The sequence below is a fragment of the Elgaria multicarinata genome, chromosome 2 (genome assembly GCF_023053635.1).
Source record: "Elgaria multicarinata webbii isolate HBS135686 ecotype San Diego chromosome 2, rElgMul1.1.pri, whole genome shotgun sequence".
Classification (NCBI taxonomy): domain Eukaryota; kingdom Metazoa; phylum Chordata; class Lepidosauria; order Squamata; family Anguidae; genus Elgaria; species Elgaria multicarinata.
The window spans coordinates 137,012,641-137,037,852 of NC_086172.1; the positions used below are offsets into that span (position 1 = coordinate 137,012,641).

The 25,212-nt window shown below is 42.6% G+C and overlaps 1 protein-coding gene across 1 annotated transcript in view; it reads right to left on the bottom strand.

Moving 5' to 3' along the window:
• Positions 1 to 5,191: 5,191 nt before the first annotated feature.
• The window catches only part of STXBP6 (syntaxin binding protein 6), a 154,518-nt gene continuing 134,497 nt past the window's right edge, over positions 5,192 to 25,212 (bottom strand). The window contains exons 5-6 of the mRNA XM_063117760.1: positions 13,262 to 13,419; positions 5,192 to 5,985 (exon numbers count right to left, since the gene is read on the bottom strand). Coding sequence (XP_062973830.1) covers positions 5,962 to 5,985; positions 13,262 to 13,419 — 182 coding nt within the window. The 3' untranslated portion in view covers positions 5,192 to 5,961. The remainder of the gene's footprint in view (positions 5,986 to 13,261; positions 13,420 to 25,212) is intronic.

The following is a 25,212-nucleotide window of genomic DNA, read 5'->3' on the forward strand; positions in this document are numbered from 1 at the left end:
CATGACTAATAAAGGTTAAATTGGCAAGTACCAGACACAGGGCCTTTTTATAAGTAGCCCCACCATCCTTGGATTCCCTGGGACCTCCATCAAGGAGATGTATATGGACTTTGGAAATCCATTCCATCTGTGTTTCACAGACGGTCAGTTATCCTTCCTTCCATCATCCGCACTCATTGAAGGAACTGATTTTTAGAACAACAACAACAGGATTTTGTTCTACATGTGCCAATTCTCATTAGCATTAATTTGCATTAATGCAAATGTGCATGAATGCAAGCCCACATTAATGCAAATTAACTAATGCAGTTTAGCACAATTCTGTATTAGTGTACACTTTTGCTAATACACTAATGTGGATTGGCGTAAATCTCCACAAGTGAAAAACTGGTCCACAAGTTCACGGAATCCATGTGACTTGAAAAAAGCCAGTCTGCTGTAGAAACTGCAGGCCAGATTCATACAAATCTGATCTCATTTAAATCCGTGGTGGATTTCTTTGACATCCCTACCATCAAGCCAGTCTTTAGACGGGATAAGTTTTTGTGACCCTTTTGTGGCACCTGTGATATACTGAAATACAACAGCGAAATGCAACATTCACGTACTTATTAAAATCTTTATTATGAAAACAAAATTGTAGTTTTACAGTTTTATATGAATCACACACAACAAAATATCTCATACAATAAATTCTAATTTTGCCAGATTATAGTTTGCACATGGCCAACATCCCAGTCCAAGAGTCCAGGTGTTTCTAGACTTGGGGGGAAGCAAAGTAGCCATTTATTAAAGGGAGAAACTGCAACTTGCATTCACAACATTCAGCAATCTAGTGACCATTTAAAGCTACACCGCTTTCATCCTTCAAGAGGATGGATGGATTCAACTGCACTTCTAATGTGCATGTAGCACGTTGCTAAGTATACCTTTTAGTAACGTGAATATTTACAGTACAGGTGTGACTACAATAATTTTAAATGATGTGATGCAAAAGATGACAATCGTCAACGATCAGCTTCTCCTAGAAGAAACTAAACATACTGTATTTCAGGCCACAGAATAGTGTCACATTCTTTGTAGGCAATTGTAACTGTCTGGAGTACAATATTAAAACCAGTGGTCAACATTGTACAAATCATTTAGTTAAGGCATATATACAATAAGTATGAGCCATAAAACCTTCAATTTGACTGGCTGATTCCTTAAGGATCTCTAGTACTAAGCAAATATTTTATTAGGCACTTCTGCCAGTAACAAAAGGAGTAAATATATGTTAATGTCCAACAAGCTGCAGTTTTTGTGAAGGGGAAAGAAGCACTAGAGAGAATGTGCATGGATGCAAGTATATGGCCCCGTTCAGAAGACACCTTAAACCATGACTTTAACCACTTTTTGCTTGATTCACCATGGTTAAAGCCATGGTTTAAGGTGTCCTCTGAACACAGCCTGGCTTTCTGGCTTAACCACCATGGTTTAAGCCATGATTTAAGGTGTCCTCTGAATGGGGCCATTGTGTGTTTGTGTGCATACACACACACACACCCAGAGGCCTGTTCACACATAAACTGTGCATGCTGAGATGCAAGTGTGCCGTTGTCTGAATATAGAACATCCATCCTTCTATCCTTTTGGAGGACAAGCATTACACGGGTAGATCATATGCATGGGGTTGCATCACTTTTCACTGTATGTATGGTGTTCACATGTGGGGGTTCTGAGAGATCCTGAGGGGGGTAATCATAACAAAAGGGTTCGAGCATGTATGTGCACATGTAGGGTCACATAAACATTTGTATATTAACCAGAAAAAAGTCTTGCCCCTGTTGGCAATAAGGCAAGGTAAAGACCAAATCAGCAGCACACTTCATGCACCTGACTGGCCCACTGGGAACCAACAAGAGGAACTGTTCCAGTGGCTCCCATAAGGTAGTTGTGTAAAATAAGCCCTCGGGGGAAGGGTACGGGGTGGTTACATTCTCAGTTCCAAATGTGCTTCCCACAAATATCATTAGAGTTGGAATCCCTCTAAAAAGGATTTAGACCAAAAGGGAATGTGTGGAATCAAAGGTTTCTTCTACAAGGTGCAATGTGCATTTACACCCATGTTTACCTCCACCAAATAATGTAGGAGAACCGTGTTTTGTTTAATGACAAAATCTTTAATGATAAAAATAGGGCTTGCAAAGATAAATCAATGGAAAAGGTCCCATTTATTTTTGAATGGCACAAAAACGGTCTCTATACCCATGGAACCTTTGAAAAATAATAGCAAGTAGTACAGTTTTGGCATAGTAAAGCAAAACAAACTTTAAGATCACTTATTTAGAGAGCAACTTCTGTTAATATTTTCACATTAATGCACGACGTTTTGCAAGCCACAGAAATAGGCTGTTAAGACTGATCTTGCAGGTGTAACAGCTTTAACTCTAGTAACACATGACTTTTGTTATTTGCAGAACTTTAAAAAAGGTAATAAGGAACTATTGATCTTCTTACTTTTTACAAATACATTTTTGAATATGAAACATTGACCTGAATTACTGTATATGTTATGTACACAAATACCTAATACTAGAATTGTATGCTACAGCTATTCTCCAGGACATTTTAAACACTATCATGTTTATCTTCAGTATTGGAAGTCAGCACACTTGCTGCTAATTATCCTAAGGAAAACACCATCTTACTTAAATTTACTCAAGAAAGAGCAGAGCTAAAAATTAATATCTACCTTTTTGATGCACCTTTGATTAAAAAAAATACTAGAGTTTGTTTGGCAATTTGAAAACAAGCCCTGTATTGACAAGAAACCAAATATATCATAGAACTGAAATGCAAAAATGTGCAAAATAAATAATGGCATGATAAAAAACATACTACATAATGATTCACAGTCCAAGCAATAACAAAAAAACCAGGAACTTAGCAGTATACCCATGATCAGATATAGCCCATTACATGCAGCATCTCCATACATTCTGAATTTAAAAAATCTTCATTCATAGTCATTGTGAATTTCAAACGGAGGCGCCATCTTCACATACTGTGGGAGCTGCTCTTCCATCTTGCAATCCCACATGGCTGGGGGCTGCATGTGAAAGATGCAACCATATATACAGGTTGCCATGAGCAAGAATCATATGATGGTCCTTCCCATGTGGTTGTACCATTCACACACAGCCCCAGTTGCATGGAAGAGCATTGGAAAAAACTCGCTCTCACTTGGCTACACGTGAAGGGCACCCGTCAGATTGCTCGCAGTGTTATCAATAGTCTAAGATAACAACATGGCAAATCTTAACTTCAGCCAGAGTGACATTATAAATGTATTACTGGAACATTTGCAACATGTATTATCTAGCTATACTGTTTCAGCCTAATCCTCAGACCAGCTAGTAAGGGTAATGAAGAAAATTGATATGAACTTGCTTTGGGAAAGATATACAGTAATGTTTATAATGGAAGAAGCGTCCTTCTTCAGTCCAATTTCAGGGCAACGTCAGGGCAAAGTTCTCTTGAGGGTGGGTGGGAACTCATTCAGCCATTTGGTTCTTGAGGGGTGATTGAAGCTGGGGAGTCAATGGTTCAAAATGCACCTTGGATGAAAGTGAAGGCATTCTATTTCATCAAATTACTTTGGTTTGAAAACTGGCTGGCCGGCAGGCTTGTGCTGTTACAGCTTCTAAGGCTGCTCATGAAGAGACTCTGATGGTTCTACCCAGTTGGTATTATAATGGCAGACAAATTTAATGTGCAGTTAATCTAATTAACTGGATGTCCTCCCTGTGTTGATTTAGCAGTTCATCAGTATTAAAGCTGCTCCTTTTGCTTTGCTCACGTCTGTGCAAAAAACCCAAAACAAAACATGTGGGAGTTTCTCCATCCCAATATCTACAAGCCTCCTATCTCAACCCTTCGACTGCTTTATTAGAAATCCATTAGCCGTTCCAATTGCCATCCATAATGTGATAGCAACAAAAGAACATTATATTCTGCTTTCCTAAGCTTGTGAGATCTAAATGTTCAAATCAGGAAAATTTTCAAACATAGAAGAAAGCTCAAATGAATTAGAAGTTCCGAAAGATTTGCTGGGAATTCACTAGTATCTGTAGAAGTGTACTTAAGGAACTGGCAACTTCTTGGGGTTGGGGGCCTCCCCGCACCCGTCCCCCTGAAAGTGCTGCCTTGTGTCTTGTTTCCTTGAAAAAAATGCTGCTTTTCATTTGGCAGAGGCTACAAAAACCACCAGGGAGTTCATTTTGATGCCAATCCCGAGTTACACAGGGGCTGCCCACACACTGCTGGTGGATATATCTTCTTATGCCTAGCTTATGTTCAGTGCTATCTGAAGAAAGAGTGGCTGATCCAGGCTTCTTGAAAGGGAAGTTAGGGGAGAATGGCCTTGACTCCCTCCACACACACCCAAAGCCCCCAACCCCACCCCAGGTGACTGATACTGGCAAAGCTGAAAGAACTGATCACAGGTTTAATGTATGTTCTTCCAGATCCAGTGTTGGGAAATGTAGATAAAGCCCTGACCCTGAGTTTTTGAGAAAGGGCTCCAATACTAACAAATGTGGGGTGTATTTCCTCCACCAGCGGAACAGACACCGCTGGCAGATCAAATTTTCCCCTCCTCCCCTACTGTCTTCTGCATGCCTCCCAAATGGGCTCAAGGATTGGGGGACCCTCTGGAGCAAGTCTGTGGTGTGTGCAGGGGGCTTTGGGGGAAGGGACCCCCTGTTGCACAAGCAGATGTCTATATATATAATGTTGAATTTTGTCCTCTGTCACAACTTCCTTTTCTGCAGTTCCCAATCCAAGAGGTTTCTGTGCATGTATTAGCCCTGCTAGATCGGAAGGCGTCACTTCATAATAAAGTTGAAATAAGAGACTTTTGGCAGGCAATTGTTTTTACCCTACGAAGTGCAAGCTGGAGAGGCATGTTTTATTTTAAATAACTCTACAACTACTATGACCATGACCCAGTGACTGCAAGTGCAATGGAGTCTTGTTACTCCCTCACCAAGAATGGCCAGAATACAATGTTAGGATTAACTATAACAGCCGTACTCAAACCAGTAAAACTGAAGCGCGCCGAATAGCCAAACTGCAGAAACCGTGGTAGTGTTTGTGGTTACATTAAAATACTGGAATGATTCCTGTAAAATATGGATTTTTTTAAAAAAAGAAAAAGGATCCTTTACAAATGGAAATATTATTTTATAATTTGATTGCTACATTTCAGATTAAATGTAGAGGCATTTAGAGTTTTAATCATCAGAATTCTCTTATGTCTTAACAACTGAAGTGTCCTTTCCTGGTGGCATTATTATATGGTCCAAATAATAAATCCAGAAAGTAAAGAGAGAGAAAAATGGCAAAAGGCAAAGAAACTGTTGTTTTGGAAGTGTAGTGTTGATAGCAGGGTTACATTTCACATTCAGATTTGCACAGCAATGCGATGGCACATGCAAAATGTGTTAACTAAAAATGGCAGAAATGAGAAGTCTGGCTATTTTTCATCAGAAACCATTCTATTTTGCTAGTGACAGAACCGTAAAACTCCAAAAATTGTTCTAAGAAGCAATTATAAAACAATTAGTTGGACTTTATTTCTATTTGGTAATTTTTCTTGTAGATCAATATAGTTGTTCCTGCTTAATACTGGAAGCAGTGGGATGTTGCAGATCAATGTGGTAGAGTATTTCCTTTGGTCCTTGTCAACACAACTTCTTAATGTTAAATAATTTTGTTTTTGTTTTGTTTTTAAAATGATATTGCTGAATGGCTTAGCAATAGAAAAGGTAGGAAGGCGACTCATTTCCCACATAGTAACTGAAAAAACTGGGCTTCACTGAATTGTAGGAAAAAGCAGGCATGAGGTTGTATCTCCAGTAAAAATTGATGAACCTAGCTTTTCAGTTCCTCTTGGAAAGATCTCTACATTAGGCATTTTCAACACTTGTGCTTCATGGCAAGCTGGGGATAAAAAGAGAGAAAGAGATGCATTAAGGCACTTATTTGCAATTGTAGCAGGAAGTTGATGAACTCGACTTTAGAGAAATGCTACAAACAAGATGCAAACACGTTTATTGGATTGAAACACAAATTAAAGTTTGTGCCCATGCGGGAGACTGTACTGCCTGCATGCTACATTAAGAGATCACCCCATTGATATGGGAAGAAGATATTTAGTAACTCTCTTGGAATATCCCTTCAAGGAGAAGGTGCTGAAGCTCTTCTAATACATATTTTAAAAAGCTATTTATCTGTACTAAACAATATCAGATTTTGAAGATCATATATAGAGTTTAAATACAACAACAACAACAACAACAATTGTTTCTCGCCTCTCCCTCTTGATTGAGGTGGGGTACAACACAATGACAGGTAGACTTTCTGTAACAAATTCTATAAACCCGTGTGGCGCAGAGTGGTAAAGCAGCAGTTTCTGCAGCTGAAACTCTCCCCATGGCCTGAGTTCGATCCCAGCGGAAGCTGGTTTCAGGCAGCTGGCTCGGGTCGACTCAGCCTTCCATCCTCCTGAGGTCGGTAAAATGAGTACCCAGTTAGCTGGGGGAAAGGTAATAACAGCCGGGGAAGGCAACGGCAAACTTCCCTGCTATAAGGCCTGCCAAGAAAACGTCAGTGAAAGCTGGCATCCCTCCAAGAGTCAGTAATGATTCAGTGCTTGCATGAGAGGTTCCTTTCCTTTCCCCCCTCCCTCCACTGGATGCACAGAACCAACAATCTGTTCTTTGAGTGATCTCTTCAGACCAGGATTGCAACCCAGAGTCAAATCATGGTTTGCAATCCTAGTCTGGAGGGATTTTTTTAAAACCCAGTTTGTTGGTTCTGATGTCATGGCAAACTATGTTCTGAATTAATACAGGAAATAAAGACAAAGATCCAGCATGCAATGGGAGGAGGAGGAATTGGGCAGGGGTGGCAACTTGTAGACCTCCAGTTGTTTTGGACTCCAAGTCCCACTAGCCCTCGCCAGCATAACCAATGGTGAGGGATCATGGGAGCAGTAGGCCAAAATGTCCAGAAGGCTACAAGCTACTCATCCCTGAAGTACAGAGTCTTGCATCATTTGGAGGACTGTTTGAATGCAGCCCTGAATATCCTAAATATGTACAGATGCAGAAAACACGAAATAATCTGTCAGCAGTAGTGCAGATAATTTGGCATACTGCATTCTCTCTTTACTAAACTTGGAGTGATGTTTAGTATTTAGCCCTGGGAGCAGGCATGATCCTGCTGGGAATGACTGGAGGTGTCTTTCCTTAGAATAGCCAAATCTGTCTCATAGGAACACAGGAAAAGGCCTTTGTACCTAAACAGACCATTGGTCCATTTATCTCACTATTGTCTACACTTAAAGGCACTTCCACGGTTTCAAGACACAGGTCATTTCCAGTTCTAGCTGGAGATGTCAGAGACCGAACCTGTGGCTTTTGCATGCAAAGCATGTGCTCTACCACAAAGTGATGGCTCCTTTCCATTCTTCACAATAGCTCCTACCCTTATGTTCTCAGACATTCTTTTTTTAATTTTTTAAAATTGTGATAGGCAGGTAAACACTTGCATCTTCCAATTATCATCTCTATATTGGCAAGTTATCATCTGGCTATTTGGGGACAGACATGGCAAAGCCTATTCTTGAGAGATGTCACCATCTCTCACCACATCTCCTCTGGTTAAACACTGAAAAACAGTTCAATATCTAATCACAAATCTTAATAGTGCTATCAGAAGCTGAGGATATTTCACAGCAATTGCACCACTTCTCTTTTTTTTAAGTGAGGTCTTTAAGTGGACTGTGAAATGCAGCTTAAAAATTAAAACACTGAATCACTTCAAAACAAACAAACAAACAAACCTTAAATCCATTAAAAATGTAAATGGACAGAATCATTAGGATTTTTGCCAGTACAGGATTGTTTTATATTTCAGATGCTTCACAGCTAAATTTATCAGGAAATAAAAAAGGTGGTTATTCCCAATACTGCATCACACAGGAAAACAATAATGCTGTCTTATAATTCTATAATAAAAGGTATTTTACTATCTACAATCACCCCAACCTTTAAAGTTCCTATTTTAACTACGCTTGCTCTGAAGTAATTATCATTGATGTATATTGATTTACATATAAATAAAGTTTTGGTTTGCAATCCAGCATGGCTGTGAGAGCAAGCCAGGGAATGGCCTGGTCAATCATTTGGATGTGAAGATTATGAAGTGTGTATAAGGGGAGGCAGAAGGGTAGATGCCTAGTGAAGAAGCCAATTATGTAGAGAAAGGTTAAGGCATAAGCAAAATGGTGCTAGTACAGGATGGGGGCAAGGTCAATGGATTGACCTAGGTATGTAAGAAGAGGCTTGTGTGATGTCACCAAAGTAGAGGGGGGACTGGAATCAGCAAAATAGAAGTCTAGGAGGGCGTGTTATGGGGTACAGTTATCCATGCTCTAATAATCGTTTGGATTACTGCAATGAGTTATACGTGGGGCTCCCTTTGAAAATGGTCCGGAAACTTCAACTGGTACAAAACAGGGCAGCATGTTTACTAACAGGGACTGGCCGATGGACCACATTACGCCAGTCCTTTTCCAGCTTCATTGGCTGCCAGTCCAGGTCCGGGCCCGATTCAAAGTGCTGGTATCGCCTCCTCCCATATGTACCTGCCCAGACCCTAATTGTCATCCCCAGGGGTCCTTCTCCGCGAGCCCCTGCCAAAGGAAGTGAGGCAGGTGGCTACCAGGGCCTTCTCTGCTGTGGCACCCCGGCTGTGGAATGAGCACTCTAAGGAGGTTCACTTGGCACCTACATTATATGCTTTTAGACGCCAGGAGAAGACCTTTTTATTCTCCCAGCATTTTAACAGTCTATAAATAAATTTTAACTTGGTGTTTTAAATTTGTAATTTTGCATTGCTGCTATTTTTATTTGGTTGAGCTTTTATATTGTATTTTATATTATGGTTTTATACTGTTGTTTTATACTTTGAATGGTTTTAATTTTTGTGAACTGCCCAGAGAGCTCCGGCTATTGGGCGGTATAGAAATGTAATAAATAAATAAATGTCAGGGCTGGTCTATGCTGCCCTGAAATGATGGCCTAGGCCTCACTAGACCGGGGGGGTTATGGTGACAATCTTGCGATTTTATGATCGTGAGATAGTCGCCCTGGTCTACATGCAGTGTGCGACATCGAACCCGCCATTTTGGTTTTTTTTAAAGGCGACAGAGCACACGAGCGCTCGTGCGAAAAATAGTAAGTTTTTCTTAAAAAAATACTTTCCCTGCTCCCCCACCACATCCCTGATGGCCACAGAGCTCCTGAGGAGCTCTGCACGCCATGCATTTTCAGGCTCCTTGTGTTTACTTGCAAGGAGCCGGGACAAACCGTAACGCCCGCCCACACGTTCTGCGGTTTCGGGATCAGCCTGAGACCACGGAAAAAGTGGGCTAGAAGTGTAGGGTGAGATCCTGGGGAAAGCGAGGGATCATCCCTCCCTGCTCCCAGGATGCCCTGTGCGTTATGTGGATGCACAGGGAAGATCCCAGGGCAATCCCCGGGATATCGCCCCGTCTAGCTATGGCCCTAGTCACTCAAACCAGTGAAATATTCTGCAGTGAGAGGCTTTTATATTTTATTTTAAAAACCAATCCTTGCAGGGGGAAAATATGAGGAAAATTTTGTACACCCCCTATTTGATATTTAGGAGGATACAACTTATCCACTTCTTTTACTTTATGAACAACAGTTAGTAATTTTAGATGCATATTAAGGATATTAAATGCCAAAATTGCTATAAATTGTTTTCACAGATTCGACTCTTTACCATCTAAACTCATGCCACTCTGCCTTGAGCAACTGTCAAATCAAAGCACAACTGTTATTCATCAGAAAACATCACCAGCAAATAACTTTAGTAATGTACTAAATTAAAAAAGGGGACTTGACGTAATTCCATTTTAATTCTAAGATGTCAATGACTAAGAAAACACTCATGTTTCTCAGCAGTACTTTTCACAAATTGCCTAGTGATACTTTGAATATTACTTTGACTCTGGTTTGTATCCAATATTAGTCCTACTTAGAGTAGACCTACTGAAATGAGTGGGACTTAAATTAGACCACCATTTGATGCAACCTATTGGATACATCCTTCCATTATCCATTGATGTGTATTCTGAACCTGTAACCTCGTTTTTGTGAGAATTCTGTTTAAAATCTCAATGGACCTTCAAGGTTTGTTCTGGTTTGGGGGGAAATAAAGTTTTAGTTTGGGTTTAATTCCTTGTTTATATACATGGCTTCTTTTTTAATAGAAAACTTAAGGTACCCTTTGTCCCTCAAATTGTTAATGTTGCTTCCCCTCACCATACATGTCTTCAGCAGTTTGTCTGGAACATTTCTGCCACCAGCTTATCTGCTTGAAACTCCATTTATGAAAGGTTAGGTGCATAGTCTAAAAATACCACTGTGCTACTAATTATTAGCAAGGATTGTAAGTATTTAATTAATATTATCCAGACTGATTGAGATTTAGAAAGCAAGTTGACCACTTCTGCCAAAATTAGAAAACCCTTTAAAGGGTGACTCCTTGACGAAAGTCTTTATATGCATAATCAATTGGAAAAAATGGCCACCAGTGATACTTAATAGCAATCATGGGTCCAACAAGAGAAGTATCAGGACTTGAAATCCTTTTAAATCCTGATTTAAAGGTAATTCAGATACATTTCTTTGTAACTTCTTAGTAAACTCCTAGGAGTTTTTTTTAACTCCTATATCAAAAATTGTCTTCTCCAAAGAAGCAAGCACCGATCTCATGCAAATAAGAAAATGATTAGTATTTGTAAGTATTGTTAGAGAGATAAGCTCTTCATTATAATGTGAGATGTACTAAATAGCTTTAAGCCATAGTAATACCCCATCAGCCCAAGATTAAGTATGAATATGTAGCAGATAAAATGCTAAATTTATTGCAATCAAAGATGTATTTTGCAGTCCTGGTGGCAACCTTCCTCTTCTGGTGCCAGCTGTATCTTAAAAGAAAAGGGAGACTGAGGGCCTTGCTAGACGAAGCCTTAGCGCGCTTTGAGAGCCGGTTTCCCTGCTGTGCGTCCAGATGACGCACAGGGGAATCCGGGCTCAAGGCGCACTGAAGCCTCCCTTAGCGTGCCATAAGCGAAGTCGCTTATGGCACACCTTTTCCACAGCCCCGGCCAGCGGAACGTCTAGGAAGGTCCGTGGCTTTTTGCGGCTACTCATGTACTCGTGAGTAGCCGGGAAAAGCCATGGACTGGGCACAGCGCTCGTAGCGCTGTGCCCATCGGGCTGTGGGGATCCCGGGGAAGGGGAGATGGGGAGGCGGAGGGTGACACACACGACGGCGAGGGGGAGCGGAGGGTGACACAGGGGACGGCAGAGGGCGACACGGGACAGCGAGGGAGAGGGAGGACGGGCGACACAGGACAGTGAGGGAGAGGGAGGACAGGCGACACGGGACAGTGAGGGAGATGGCGGAGGGCGACACGGGGGACGGGGATGGGGAGGGAGGGCGGGGAAAGAGTGGGCAGGAGGCATGGGAAGGGATCAGGACCAGATGGGGGGGTTTAAGTAAAAAAAAAACCTTACCTTGTCCGGAGTCTTAGGGGCGCACGTGGCCCCTTTAACAAAACAAAAAAAATGGCTGACGCTGCAGGGCTTCCGGAGTCCCTGCGCATCGGCCATCTAGGAGGCGGGGCGGCGTGCGTTAAAGTTAGTGCGCCGTCGCCCCGCCTCCAGGCCGGCCTGGTCTAGCAAGGCCCTGAGAATGGAAGCATAAAATAGGATCTTACTGGATTGTTTGTTGTATGCAACCTCTTGGTTGCAATTGACAATAAAGAACTCAATGCGGCATAGGGAAAACATATATAAAACCTATTTAGATAGCAATCCTACGGCACCTAGATAGAATCTGGGGGGCGGGAGGCATAGGATACTTTGGATTCCTGGATCCGAGGTCAGAGGCACTACTCCGACCTTGGACCCAGGAGTCCAAGCACCTTGCCACCTCCCCATCAGGAGGGGAGGGGGGAAGTGGGGATATGAGCTATCCTAAGCTTTTCCAGCCTCCTTCCCTCCCCAATACTTCAGCTAGACATGTGAAAATGCCTGTCTAGCTAAAATGCAGAGCAGGGGGAACGCAGCAGTGTGCCTCCCACTATATCGAATGGCCCTAAACTTCGAGTTCGGAGGTTTATAGCCATCCTCATAGGAGTACACCCTTAAAACACAAACCATTGCAACAGTAGAAACAAAAACAAAACAGCAGCAATTCATTTTCATTTAAAATAGACCCATTAACTGTTAGTATGATCCCATAAAAGCTACGTAAACAAATGTTTCAGCTGGCAGTAGCAGGGATAGAATCTCACGCAGCAATATGTTCCACAGGTTGGGTGCCGCTACTGAAAAGGCCTTGACCTATTCCTTAGCAGTCCCATTATCTATCCATCTCACCTTTCCACCAAAAAAGGGCGCTCAAGGTGGCTAACAATAAAATCCAGATTAAGAAAAACTTAATTTAAACATAGCATGAAAATGACTAAATTAAAGAATAATTAAAAACACAACAATTAACAAAATAAACAGCACCAACCAGTTAAAAAATCACCCCTTCAGCAACAGACCAGCTTACATTCCAAAGACCTGCTTTCACTGTAAGGCAGTGGTGTTCAAACTGTGTTTGGGGGAACCTCACAATCTCTCCTTCAATGAAGGATCAGCACTGGTAAACAGGCTTCCTTAAAACACATCTTGATCACCACACATCAAATTCCTCTGCAATTTTAAGCTGTGCAAAAGTGTTGGATGTGTTCCAGGTCTTATACTTGATTCACATAAGGCAGCTATGATGCCCACCAGGCCCACCCACTTCTGTATGTCAGCTGAAAGTCTGCCATAGAAAGGGTCCAAGGATCCACCAGTCCGCTGGAGTACTTCGACATAGACATTGATGTGGCAAATGAATCTTGAAAGCAAAAAAGTGATGTGATGCAGACCCACGTCAACTGATTTTAATGCCCACGGAGGAACCAATTAGTTTGACAGAACTAATAAAACCAATGCATGAAAATAATGCTGCACATTAATATCAGGGGTTTCCTAGCAACCCGTTCCTCACAGAAGTTATTGTTGAAAAAACTGGCTCCCTCCCGCCCCTTTCCTTAAGCTGTGTTTTATTAATTTCATACCTTGTGTGCAGTTTCTGCAAACTGCTGAGCACTGTTCTTCATATCCTCTGTTTTCTCTTCTGCTCGGCCTAGCCTTTCCCCACGCTCATTCAAAGCCTGACTTGCCTTCTGTACTGCACTGGTCACGCTGTCGGCTGCCGAATGTAGTATGCTGTTTCCTGCAAAATACAGCACCTTGTCAGAAGCCCAAATGCAAAACCTATGTGAGAAGCTTGAGCAAAAATTCATAGAATCATAAAATAGTAGAGTTGGAAGGGGCCTACAAGACCATCGAGTCCAACCCCTTGCTCATTGCAGGAATCCTTCAAGTATCCCTGACAGATGGCTGTCCATGTGCCTCTTGAAGGCCTCTAGTGTGGGTGAGCCCACAACCTCCCAAGGTAACTGGTTCCATTGTTGTACTGCTCTAACAGTCAGGAAGTTTTTCCTGATGTCCAGCCGGAAACAAATGCATCATATTATCTAACGGTGGTAACTCCCTGTTGAAAGTCAACCTGGGGCTACATCCAGGAACCAACACCACTGGCAGATTGAATTTCTCCACCCCTGCTGCCCTCACACACCTTCCAAATCTTTTGGGGGGGGGCACTCCAGAGAAGATCTGGGGGCTCCAAGGGAGAGGAGGAGAAGGGAAACCTCTGTTATGTGAATTGATGCCTGCTCATGTAATGTTGGTTTTGACCATAAGGCTGGATTATAGGAGCACAGGAAGTGGCCTTAGATCACATCAGAGCATTGACTATCTACCTCAGTGCTTTCTATGCTGACGGGCAGCAGCTCTCTAGGATTTCAGACAGGGATCTTTCCCAGCTGCCACAAAAGCCAAGGGCAAAGGAGCAGAAAAAAAAGAAGTTTAATGTAATGAAAGAACTCTGACGTGTTTCAGACCCTTCTTCATGGTACTTTGTCATTAATTTCATTTCTATACCGCCCCATAGCCGAAGCTCTCTGAACAGTTTATAACAATTCATGAAAATACAAAAGACAACGTAATAAAAATAGTCTACATTTTTTAATGTAGAAAAATTAAAATAATGTAAACAGCTAAAACAATTGAGACGAACAATGTTTTTCCAAACAAATTTGTTCTAAGACAGCAAGCATAGGTGCCTCATCATATACTGTTAAATGCCTAGGAGTAGAAGTGGTCTCTGCCTGGCGCTGAAAACATGGCAGTGTCAGCGCCAGGCGGGCCTCAGTCAGAGGGCCACCAATGGATATCATTTACTGCATATCCCCAGTCTCCTATTCTATGTTCAAGAACAATTCTTCTCTTCAAACAGGGCTTTGCCATCTTCTTCTAGCTATAGTCCCATGAACAGTGGATCCTGAGAGTTGGGAGACCCTTAGGAATGCTGTGAGCTGTGATGTGTCAAGCTGCAGCTGATGGCAAGATTCAGGAAAAACTGGGGACTCACCGGCAGAAGCAGCTCTTTGGATCCAGTTCAAATTATGCTATATATTAATGTTCACTCACAATTAAACAACAGAACAAAAATGTGTTTATATGAGGAATAGTAGACTGATACAAGGAAAGCCTCTATCTCCCCAACTAACATCTACTCCTATGCCACACTCAATAACCATGTCCTATGGTACTCTCTTCCCTCATTCTAAGGGTCCACAGATACAGTTCCATGTATAGCAGGTTTAACAGCACAATCCTAGCAATGTCTACTCAGAGGTAAGCCCAGCTGAGGAAAATGGGGCTTACTTTTAGGCACATGGGTATAGGAATGTAGCCTAAATCTACAAAGCAAAACCGAAAGCAAATATTTATGCTCCCAAATACCCTTTTGTTACTTACTCATTGGTCTACAACAAATTGTTTAAGTATAACCCGGCTTTCCTTACATATGGCAAATGTGGTTTTCTGATATGTCTACAAGCCCCTGCCAGTGCCAGGGGTTGAGTTGTAGGTAGGATGACCTCCTCTCTACTCTCAGGTCTGATGGAAGCATTTGAGGTCCATACTGACTGCCTTGCTTCAGTAGGCAATCAGATATCTAAATCAATCTTCAAAACTGTGGGAAATGTATAGGTGCTTTGAGAAGTGTTGGCTTTCTGGGGCAAGCTGGATTGCACTGATACTTGTGTCGACACCTACCTTGCCCTAACATATATAACTCCCACAGAGGAAGCAATGGCCTGATATGCATGCATACCATATCTGTAGTATTATAAGGTACTAAATCAGAAAAGCATATTATTCTTTCTTTTTCATTGCTTTCAGTTTAACTATGCCATACATGCAGAAACTGTCGAAAATATTCTGAGAAAGGGCAAGATCTTGCGCTGGATTTACTTGGAAAAATCTCTTTTTGAACTTTAGGAAAAACAGTGACTGATTTTGTCAGAAGGAAACAACCATTTCCCCCTTGGCTCTGAGAGTACTGCTTTTGTGTGACTGTCTTGGCATGTCACTTTTAGATATCTGTTCTATTTGCAATCACGGGAGGTTGCTCAGGAGTTTGGCATGGCTACTAGAGAAAGGCTTGCTTCAGAGTAGCCATCCACGATATTTTAGCAAGTGAGAGCACCTGGGAGCAAAGCCTCTGATGACATATTCAGGGATTGGGTAGGGACAGGGCCGGCGCTTCCATAGAGGCCAGTTAGGCGGCCGCCTAGAGCGCCAAGGTAAGGGGGCACCGAACGGCGCACCTGGAAGTCGCCCTCCCACTCCCAGAGCCGCTCTGGCTGAGTGAGGACAGATTCCGGGTGCGCCGTTCCAAAGCCTTCCACCCTGCTCCCCAGCATCCCTGGCTTGGCTTCAGCTGGGCGCCCGCCCAGCAGCCGAAGCCAACCCGGGACACTGGGGGGTGGGGGCGGGCAGCTCCATGTTCTGACATCCCGCGCGCGCCGGACGTCAGAACGTGGAGCCGTCTGACCGCTCTCCCCCAGCTTCCCGGCTTGGCTTCGGCTGGGGGCTCCCAGCCAAACCCAAGCCAGGACGCCCGGGGGGGGGGGAAGGAATGGCTCCACGTTCTGACTTCCGGCGCGCGCCAGACATCAGAACGTGGAGCCGTCTGACTGCCCTCCCCCAGCTTCCCGGCTTGGTTTCGGCTGGGGGCTCCCAGCCAAACCCAAGCCGGGACGCTGGGGCGGGGGGAAGGAACGGCTCCACGTTCAGACTTCCGGCGCACGCCGAAAGTCAGAATGTGGAGCCGTCTGACTGCCCTCCCCCAGCTTCCCGGCTTGGCTTCGGCTGGGGGCTCCCAGCCAAAGACAAGCTGGGACACTGGGGGGGGGCAGCGGCGAACGGATGGAATTGGAGCTGCCCGCCCACCCCATCGCAGCGTCCCGCCAAGCCAGAAGGACTTCGGGTGAGGGACAGGTAACCTGTCTCCGTCTACCTGGGGTGGGGTGGGATACGGTGTGTGTGTGTGTGTGTGTGTGTGAAAGCAGCTCGCCTTGCCTAGGGCGCAAAAAAGCCTGGCACTGGCCCTGGGTAGGGATATATGGGAAGAGGCACTCCTTCAGATACTGTGGCCCCATGCTGTGAAGGATTTTGTACATTAACACCAATGCTTTGAATTGGGCCCATTGTCAAGCTCCACCACCCACACCCACCTCAGAAAACCTCTCTAGCAGGATACCATAGCTGATGGTACTGAAAGCCACTGAGAAGTCCAGGGGGGGATCTACACTATTGCTTTAAAGCACTTTGAAAACATTTTGAAAACTGTATATGCAGTGTGTCCTGGGCCCCAACAGTTGTCAAAACTGTTATAATGCACTTTAAAGCAGTAGTGTAGATCTTGCCTAGGAGACACAACAAGATCATACCCCACCCCCCGTCTCTCTCCTGGCAAAGGACAACCAAAGAAGTTTCACTGCCAAAACCAGTCTAAACTCTGATTGAAATGTATTTAGAAAATCTGTTTCAGCGTTTGGATCTCAACAGCCAGGACCTGTTGCACTGAAGACTGTCCACTCTTGGCATAAGACAACAGGAAGGGGTCTCCTATATTCCCCCATATAAAAACTTCCTCTCTGTAGAATGAGTATATCAGAGAAGGGTAGAGGCCTTAGCTAGACCTAAGGTTTATCCCGGGATCGTCCCGGAGTCGTCCCTGCCTGCTCCCAGGATATCCTGTGTGTCATTTATATGAACAGGGACGACCCCGGGACGATCCCGGGATAAACCTTAGGCCTAGCTAAGTCCAGAGTCAAGCTACAGCATTAGAAATTATTTTCAACATTCAATGACTTGATGCCTGCATCCCTCACACATCAGAAAGTTCAACCACAGCTTTTAAAGCTCAACTAAAAACTTTTCTTTTTCCTAAAGCTTTTAAAACTTGATGTTGTGCAGACTTCTACTGTTACTTTCTACTGTTAGTTTTTCCCTACCCTGTGCCTGCTTACCCTTCCCTGTACCTGTTGGCATTCTCTTCCCCTCCTTATTGTTTTACTATGATTTTATTAGATTGTAAGCCTATGCGGCAGAGTCTTGCTATTTACTGTTTTACTCTGTACAGCACCATGTACATTGATGGTGCTATATAAATAAATAATAATAATAATAATAATAATAATTTGCGAACAGTCCACGGCATCCCAGTTACTTTTCTAATGGCTCAGAGTGATAGGTATTTTTTTTAGTTTAAATGACGCCAAATTCATAGGTAGTACAAGTACTGATATGGCATAGCTTATTTTGATGTGATGAAATATCCAAAGGCACATATGGACCTTAACATATAATCTCCTAATTCAGCTTTGCTTTTGAATTTCATGCTTAAATTGGTATGCATTTGGTATGGGAGAAGGAATGGAAAGAGACCTATACAGTCATCCCCAAAAGTATTCTGTGTTTATCCTAAAGGACAGCCTAAAGTATAACCCCCTTGTCACAATTTTTAATGGAACTAAGAAACAGATAAGTAATCTTTCAAGTAAGTACTTTAGATAAGTAAAATCAGATTTCTGTTAAATCTACATGAGCCTAATTAAAGCTTTTTGCTATTTGACCAAACCGTTTTAATGCTTATGCACCATCAGCTGTAACAGTCTCTCTCAGCAGGCTACTTGCTTTACAAATTGGGATAATCATTTCATCATGCATATATTTTCAAGCTCTTCTAATACATTAACTTTTAAAAGCCCTATGTTATATTAGGATATTGACTGACCTAATATTGTTTTAAACTGACTTGAGGAGGCTTCACATCAAATGACACACTAAAAAAGTATTTTAAATAAACAATAAACAATCCCATTATTTAGCATTTTACTTCGGCATTTTAGTTTTCTGCTTTGCTTTTTCTTCTGTTTTTGCCTCCAGCACCTACCAATAGCCCAAAATGGATTGCCTAATTGGCAGATTGCATTTTTTTCCAGGCATATGTCACAGTTTTGTTTGGTTTTAACAATGCAAATAGATAACTCCTGCGCACTCTCTGCACATACCTTTTTGTTTTTAAAAAATGAAGTTAACAGTAAGGCTACATTTTTGGAATATGATATCAATAAAATCTAGTCTTTGTGTTAAACTGAAGTCATATCTTTACTTCCAGCTAGGACTTAAAAGGGGTCCATTGGATCCCAATAGTAGATTGATATTGTCAAAATAAATGGTGGAGGAGGGTTAAGAGATAAATATTAAGTGTGGGAGAATTATATGGCCTATTACATGAAATCTAAAATTAACAGATGTAAATCATCACTGCATTTTAGTATTACAATTACTTGAAGTTGATCAATATCAAATTGGCTTTCACCCTACTTAATTTATATTTTATAGAACTAGTTAGACACATCTAATAGTTACTAATTGTATGATCATACTCTTAAGAGAGAGAAATAGCAGCTAATTGCTTCATTAATTCTTCACTTAAATGCTCAGTGTTCCAAGATAGTTTAAAGATAGACATTTTGCCACATTTCTGTAGTTGGTGTGTAGTGAAGTTTTCCTTAACATCTAGCAGGACAGTATGGATGACTGAGCCATCCTTAGTTGTTTGGTTATTCCTAGGCTCATAATATGACAACTGTAACAAACAGAACCGATGATTGACTAGGGGTGATTAAAAATGAAACTGATGATTTTCAAACACCTGAGAGATAGACCTAATTTATGTACATTAAAATGACTCCTCCAGGAAGATGGGAAGAACTCAGGGCCAAGTAACAATTCGGATATATCAGAGAGACTATAAACCATTATAAACCAATTCTACACATATCCAGCAGCCACCCAAAATATTCTTTAATTTTCCCCATGTATTGAACTACACACCTATCATCCCAGCATGCCTATTGGTCATACAGTTGGGGGTGATGGGAACTGTAGTCCATAAGATGTGGAGGGTTCCAGATTGATGAAAGGCTGTTTTAAAGGATGTTCTCTATAAGCATAAATGTGCATCATCACATAAATAGCAGACAATCTTTTAAAGAAAAATGGTTTTTGAGTACAGGTCCAGTACTAAATAAAGCAACAATTTAGGATAGTAAACAAAAAATAAGTTGGATAATAACTGTAAAAGTATGCAATTGGGAGCCGAGGCATTGCAGCTCTACCATGATAGTAAGCGGCTATTTTGGTTCAAAAACTATTTCCTTTAATATTTTTGTTTTTTTCCTCCAGTAGAACCACCACACAATGACAATAACTGCAGCCTGTTCAGTAATCCAAGGGCCTTGCTAGACCTACCTGATAATCTGGAGGAGAGGAGAGGAGATCTCGCGTTAGGAATAACACAAGATCTTGCCCTTATTCAGACAGGAGCCGCGACGAGCTCTGGAGGAGAGCCGTTGCGGCCGCCATTTTTTTTAAAAAAGAGGCAGCAGCAGCGCAGGAGCCAGGACAGGTAAGTAGGGTTTTTTTTTAATTAAAAAAAATCTCCTTCTCTCCTCCCCGGCCCGTTCTCCTTCCCCCTGCCCCCCCGCGATGTCCAGTCCCCCGGCCTGTTCTCCTTCCCCTGTCCCCCGCGATGTCCAATCCCCTGGCCCGTTCTCTTCCCCCCCCCATGTCCCTGGCCTCTGTTTCCTGCCCCCCCATGTCCCCGGCCTGTGATGGCCTATGCCGCTGAGTCCCCGGCCTGTGATGGCCGGCGCTGCCATGTCCCCTGGCTGGGCACTCGGCAGCAGAGGCTAACACAGGCCGGGGACATGGCGGGGGGTGGATTGGAGGCTGGGGACTCAGCGGCGGCGGAAGCGCTGCGGCCCATCCGCCGCTTTTCCCAGCTACTTGTGCGTAAGTGCAGTAGCCGGGAAAAGTGGTGGACCGGTCCACACGCACGCGGTCCTGGCCTCAGCCCGACCTGAGGCTGGGACCGCGGGAAGAACCGTGCTACAGGCGGTTTTGGTTAGCACGGTGCCAGGGCGGCTCGAGCCCAGGCTCAGGCCAGGATCCCCTGTGCGTCATTTGGACGCATAGGGACAAGCACGGGCCTCGCACCGCGCTAACCCATGGTCTAGCAAGGCCCCAACATTCTCCAAGCATGCCTTCTTACAGAGGGTTGGTTTTTTTTGGCGGGTTCTTTAAAAAAAATCAGCCCATTCCTTTCAGTGATGGTAAAGGAACGTGGAAGAATTAACTGAAATAGTAGAGACTCAACTTGGGTGTTGATCTGAACAAGTCAGACACAGAATGTGTCAAATCAACACTTTTAGTTGGAATTAAGGAAATGATTCTGGTGGCAATCAACCAATGATCAAATGAAAAATCCGGGCAAAATAGGGTTGCTTGCCCAGAATTAAAAAGTATCCGAAAGAGGACAAAGAGAAAAGTACATGTATAGGCATGAACACGTCCACTATGTGGTAAAAATGACCTAATTTTATAATGCAGTTGTACTATCTGATTAGTGATGCTCAAGCAGAGCCATTTAAAAACACACTGGCTACATTCCCAATTCACTCTAACTTCTAAGTGTGGAATCAATTGACAAGCCCTCCATAGTGGCTGCATTCTCTCATTAATTCTGCACTAGGTATCAAATAGCCCAGGCTAAGCAGTACAGACAAGGAGAGGCTACAGAGAGTTTTAGTATTTTCACCACTGCACATATCTTCAGAGACACCTCAGTAGCAGCGGTGCTTCAGTACTGCCTGTTCTGAATAGCCATGTAGCACTCCAGCAATTCCCAAGTCATGCACAATGCAGCCACACTGCAGTTGTCTCAGCTTCTCACCATCCTTCTACTAAAACTTTCAATGGAACACAGAAGGGGCTGTAGAAAAGCTACTATAATACTGTACTGAGACATTTAGGCTGCAATTCTATGGTCCCAGGCAGGGCATCTCAAGGGTCATAGGAGTTGTTGTTTTTTAATCTCCCCCTTTTAGGGTGGAGAGAGATGTCTGCCTGAGAGAGAGAGAGAGAGAGAGAGAGAGAGGGAGGGAGAGAGAGAGAGAGAGAGAGAGCGAGAGAGCGAGTGAGAGCGACCCTTTATGAGGCTGTGGAAAGGTCCACAGTTGGTGCTTCTCCGACATCAGAATTCCAATGTCAGAGAGCACAAAAGGTAGGCATTCTGTGGGTGTGATGAGAGAAGATGTGGAACTGCAAGATCCAAAGCCCTTCCATGCTCCAACATGCCCCATTTCCTTCCCACTGGAATCAAAGGGCTGAGAGGAGAAAGAAAAAAAGAAACAGCTGAAAACAGAAGGGCTGCCCAAAGAACATTGGGAGAAATGGTTCAATCGCTTCAGCCTCTGCCTCTTGCTCTTTCAAGGCAATGCTCTGCCTGGACATTGACTTTGAGGTCACATCATGCCTGAATGATAAAAAAGGAAACTCTTTTAAATTATAATCTTGTTTTTCCCCCTTTGCAACAACCTTGTAAGTAAAAAAAAGTCAAGTTTATTCCTATTTTATAGCTGGAAGCTAAAGGACAGTGATAGTGGTCACCCAGTGAGTCTGTAGTTGTAGAGGGATTTAGACTTACATCCCAGTCCAACACATTATCACGTGGACAACAATGGCTCACCTCATTTTGTAGATGACCTGTGATAAAGGCCCCAAATGAATTTATGGGGATTGGGAGAAGTGGAGTGGTTGAGACAAACAAGCCACCAGAAATGCATGGGATGGCATTTAACTAGCCAACAGGCTAGTTAACTAGCATTTAACTAGCCAACTAGCAAACCATGGCTTCAAATGAACCTGGCATAAATTAACTATGGTTTGTGCTGGTGCTTATGAAATCAATTAAAACATGCGCAATTAATGGAAGAAAAGAAAAAGGAAGGGTGAAATTGCTCCAGAGGGGAGAGAGATCTCAACACCATAGTTAAAAGACTGTCATTCCTACATGTGCCGTAGGCCATTATTTTCACAAGTAAAATGTGAGATGCTGATTAAGATAGACAAAAAACATTAAAGGTTTATCATTGTTGAAATGAATAGTGCAATAAGTACAAAATAGTGTGTGTCCCCACCCCAAGATGCAGCTGTTAAACTATTTAGGAAAGATGTGTCAGTTGTGTTAGATTTCTGCCCAACTTGGAGAGAGAGAAAAATAACAGAACCTTGCATGCTGCTATTAATTTATCCTTATGAAAGTCAAACAGAATATGATCACGGAGATCAGTAAATGACCTGGTTTCAGTAGAGGAGAAGAGATTACTTTAATTACAGTTTCAAACTCAAGAAAGTACATAGCATGAGCGGTGAAGGATACTTCACTGGGCTTGTTTGTGGGAAAGGGTCAGCTCCACCCTTGAGGTCAGGAGGGTCACAACACTGCTGTTCTGAATTCTGCTCATTGGAATGTGACTAGTTTAAGGAGACATGATCACCCGGTGCTAGCTCTGCACACTTTCTCCTTTTCCACACCTCCTCTCTTTGACCTACAAACAAGCAAATGAATTAAGCTATGTCCCTCCACCCACACAACTAGGGTGAATCACAAACCTGAGTGCACAGTTTATTATTTGCCTCTCGGAAAGTTGTACTGGATACTACTGTGCTTATTTTCATTGTTCACACGTGGAATCACACATACATGGCTGCTCCTCAGTCAAGAGAATAGAGAAGTCATCATAATGAGAGCCAATGTGGTATAGTCATTAGATTGGGAAGACCCAGCTTCAAATCCCCACTCTGCCATGAAGCTTGCTATTCTTGGGTCATTTACTATCTCTCAGCCTCACTTATCTCACAGGGTTGCTGTGAGGATAATACATGCAATAGATAAATATTTGGTGCAGTAGGGAATTTTAGAAGGACTAACAGCAGAGAAAAGATACTTGATCCAAATTCCAAGTTTTCACCTCCAGGTCAACTGAAGGAATAGTGTCCCTGGCCATTAATTCAGCATACATCGTAACCACAAATTATCCAACGCTTATAAAATTTAGAAAGATGGAGGTAGGAGAGAAGAGAAGAGCTGGGGGGGGGTATTTAAAAATTCTTTAGTATCTCTCTGGGATTGTAAAACCAGATTGTGATGATCAGGGAATGAAATGAACCCTGTCTCAAATATGTAAATGGAAGATGATCTCAGAGGATGGGAATTGGCAGAGACGAATTCTCTCTGACCTCAATGTACACACAAGGGTGTTTTCCCCATCATTTCCCATTGAGGAATAGATAGATCTATTCTAGAGGGGATAGATCGCCTTCAGAAGATATGTGCCTGGTAGCCTGTGGTCTCTAAACTCAATCCCAACCCACCTGTTTTAGGCCCTGGCTAGAGAGAATCAAGCATTCACACTACTGTAGTCCCCTCAGCCCAACTACCAGTCATGGCCAATTTACATCTGAGCATTGTTCTCTAGTGCCAATGTCTGGAGACAGCACGAGGGCATTACCAGAAAAAAAATGGTAATAATAGTAAGTCACCAAATAACAATGCTTTTGAATTCTTGCTATTACTAATAGCTATTATTATTCTGATGTCCAGTGATAAAATGCTAGGGAATGTCTGTGCCAATGAAAGACACAGAAAATAATAAAAGCTTTAACTGAATAAATATGAATAAAATAAAATAAAACACAAGATGCTGCAATTACAGAATAGGAACAGAGTAGGATAAGACATGAGGCGGAATACTCTCTCGACAGATACTGGTCTTACACGATTGAATAACTAAGTAAAAATTGAAAGTCCTTATAAATGAATCTGAATGGATAACTCCTTCAAGAGAGAAGCATGTTTTAACACCAACCTATGAAGTGGAACAAAAGACTGGACTCTGCATAGATCCATCAGATAATTGGAGTATGGAGAGATTACCACAAAAAGATTCACCTTAACATTCTAAGTAATTTCCCTCAACAGTTTCCATATACATGTAACTATTCTTAATGCTTGGAATGCACATATTCCACGCATCTCAAAATATACATATGGCAGAGAGGCTAAACAAAGGAGGTTAAAAGGGTGAAACTATACCTCACAGATTGAGCTGATCCCTGAGCCAAGCATCACTGTGTCATGAACTTGGCACACATCGTCTTTCTACTAAGATCTGTGCTCTTAACTTATGCTGATGCCCAATACTGGGACATTTGCCTATAGCTTCCAGGGCTACAGATTTGGGTCAGTCTGATACTAAACTTCTGCACATAGTATTCCTGATCAAAAGTTCATGCCAAGCAGTAATAGCTGGGGTGAACAAATCAGGGGAGAAAAAAGAAAATAGACTAGTCAACATTTGTAACCATCTTGTCTCAAGTATTTGTCTAGCAGAAACATAGATGACAATTAAAACACACGTTACAAGGGCCGTATGCATGTGCAGCCTTTTGCCCCAGACTTTTTTTTTTTTAGGTTTTCGGGGAATGTGGAAGATCCTATAAAAATGTAACTTCTTCCTGTAAACCTTTTGTCTGGTCTTTCCACCGATTTCAGTGCCCAGTGACTCTACACAAGATCTATCCCATTTACTATCGGAGCAAGTGAATGTACTTCCAAGCTCTAGCAATGAGGCAACAGCTATATTTAACTTCAGTTTTGTTCATTAAATCAGCAGTGGATAAAAGCCAAAAGAATAGCAAA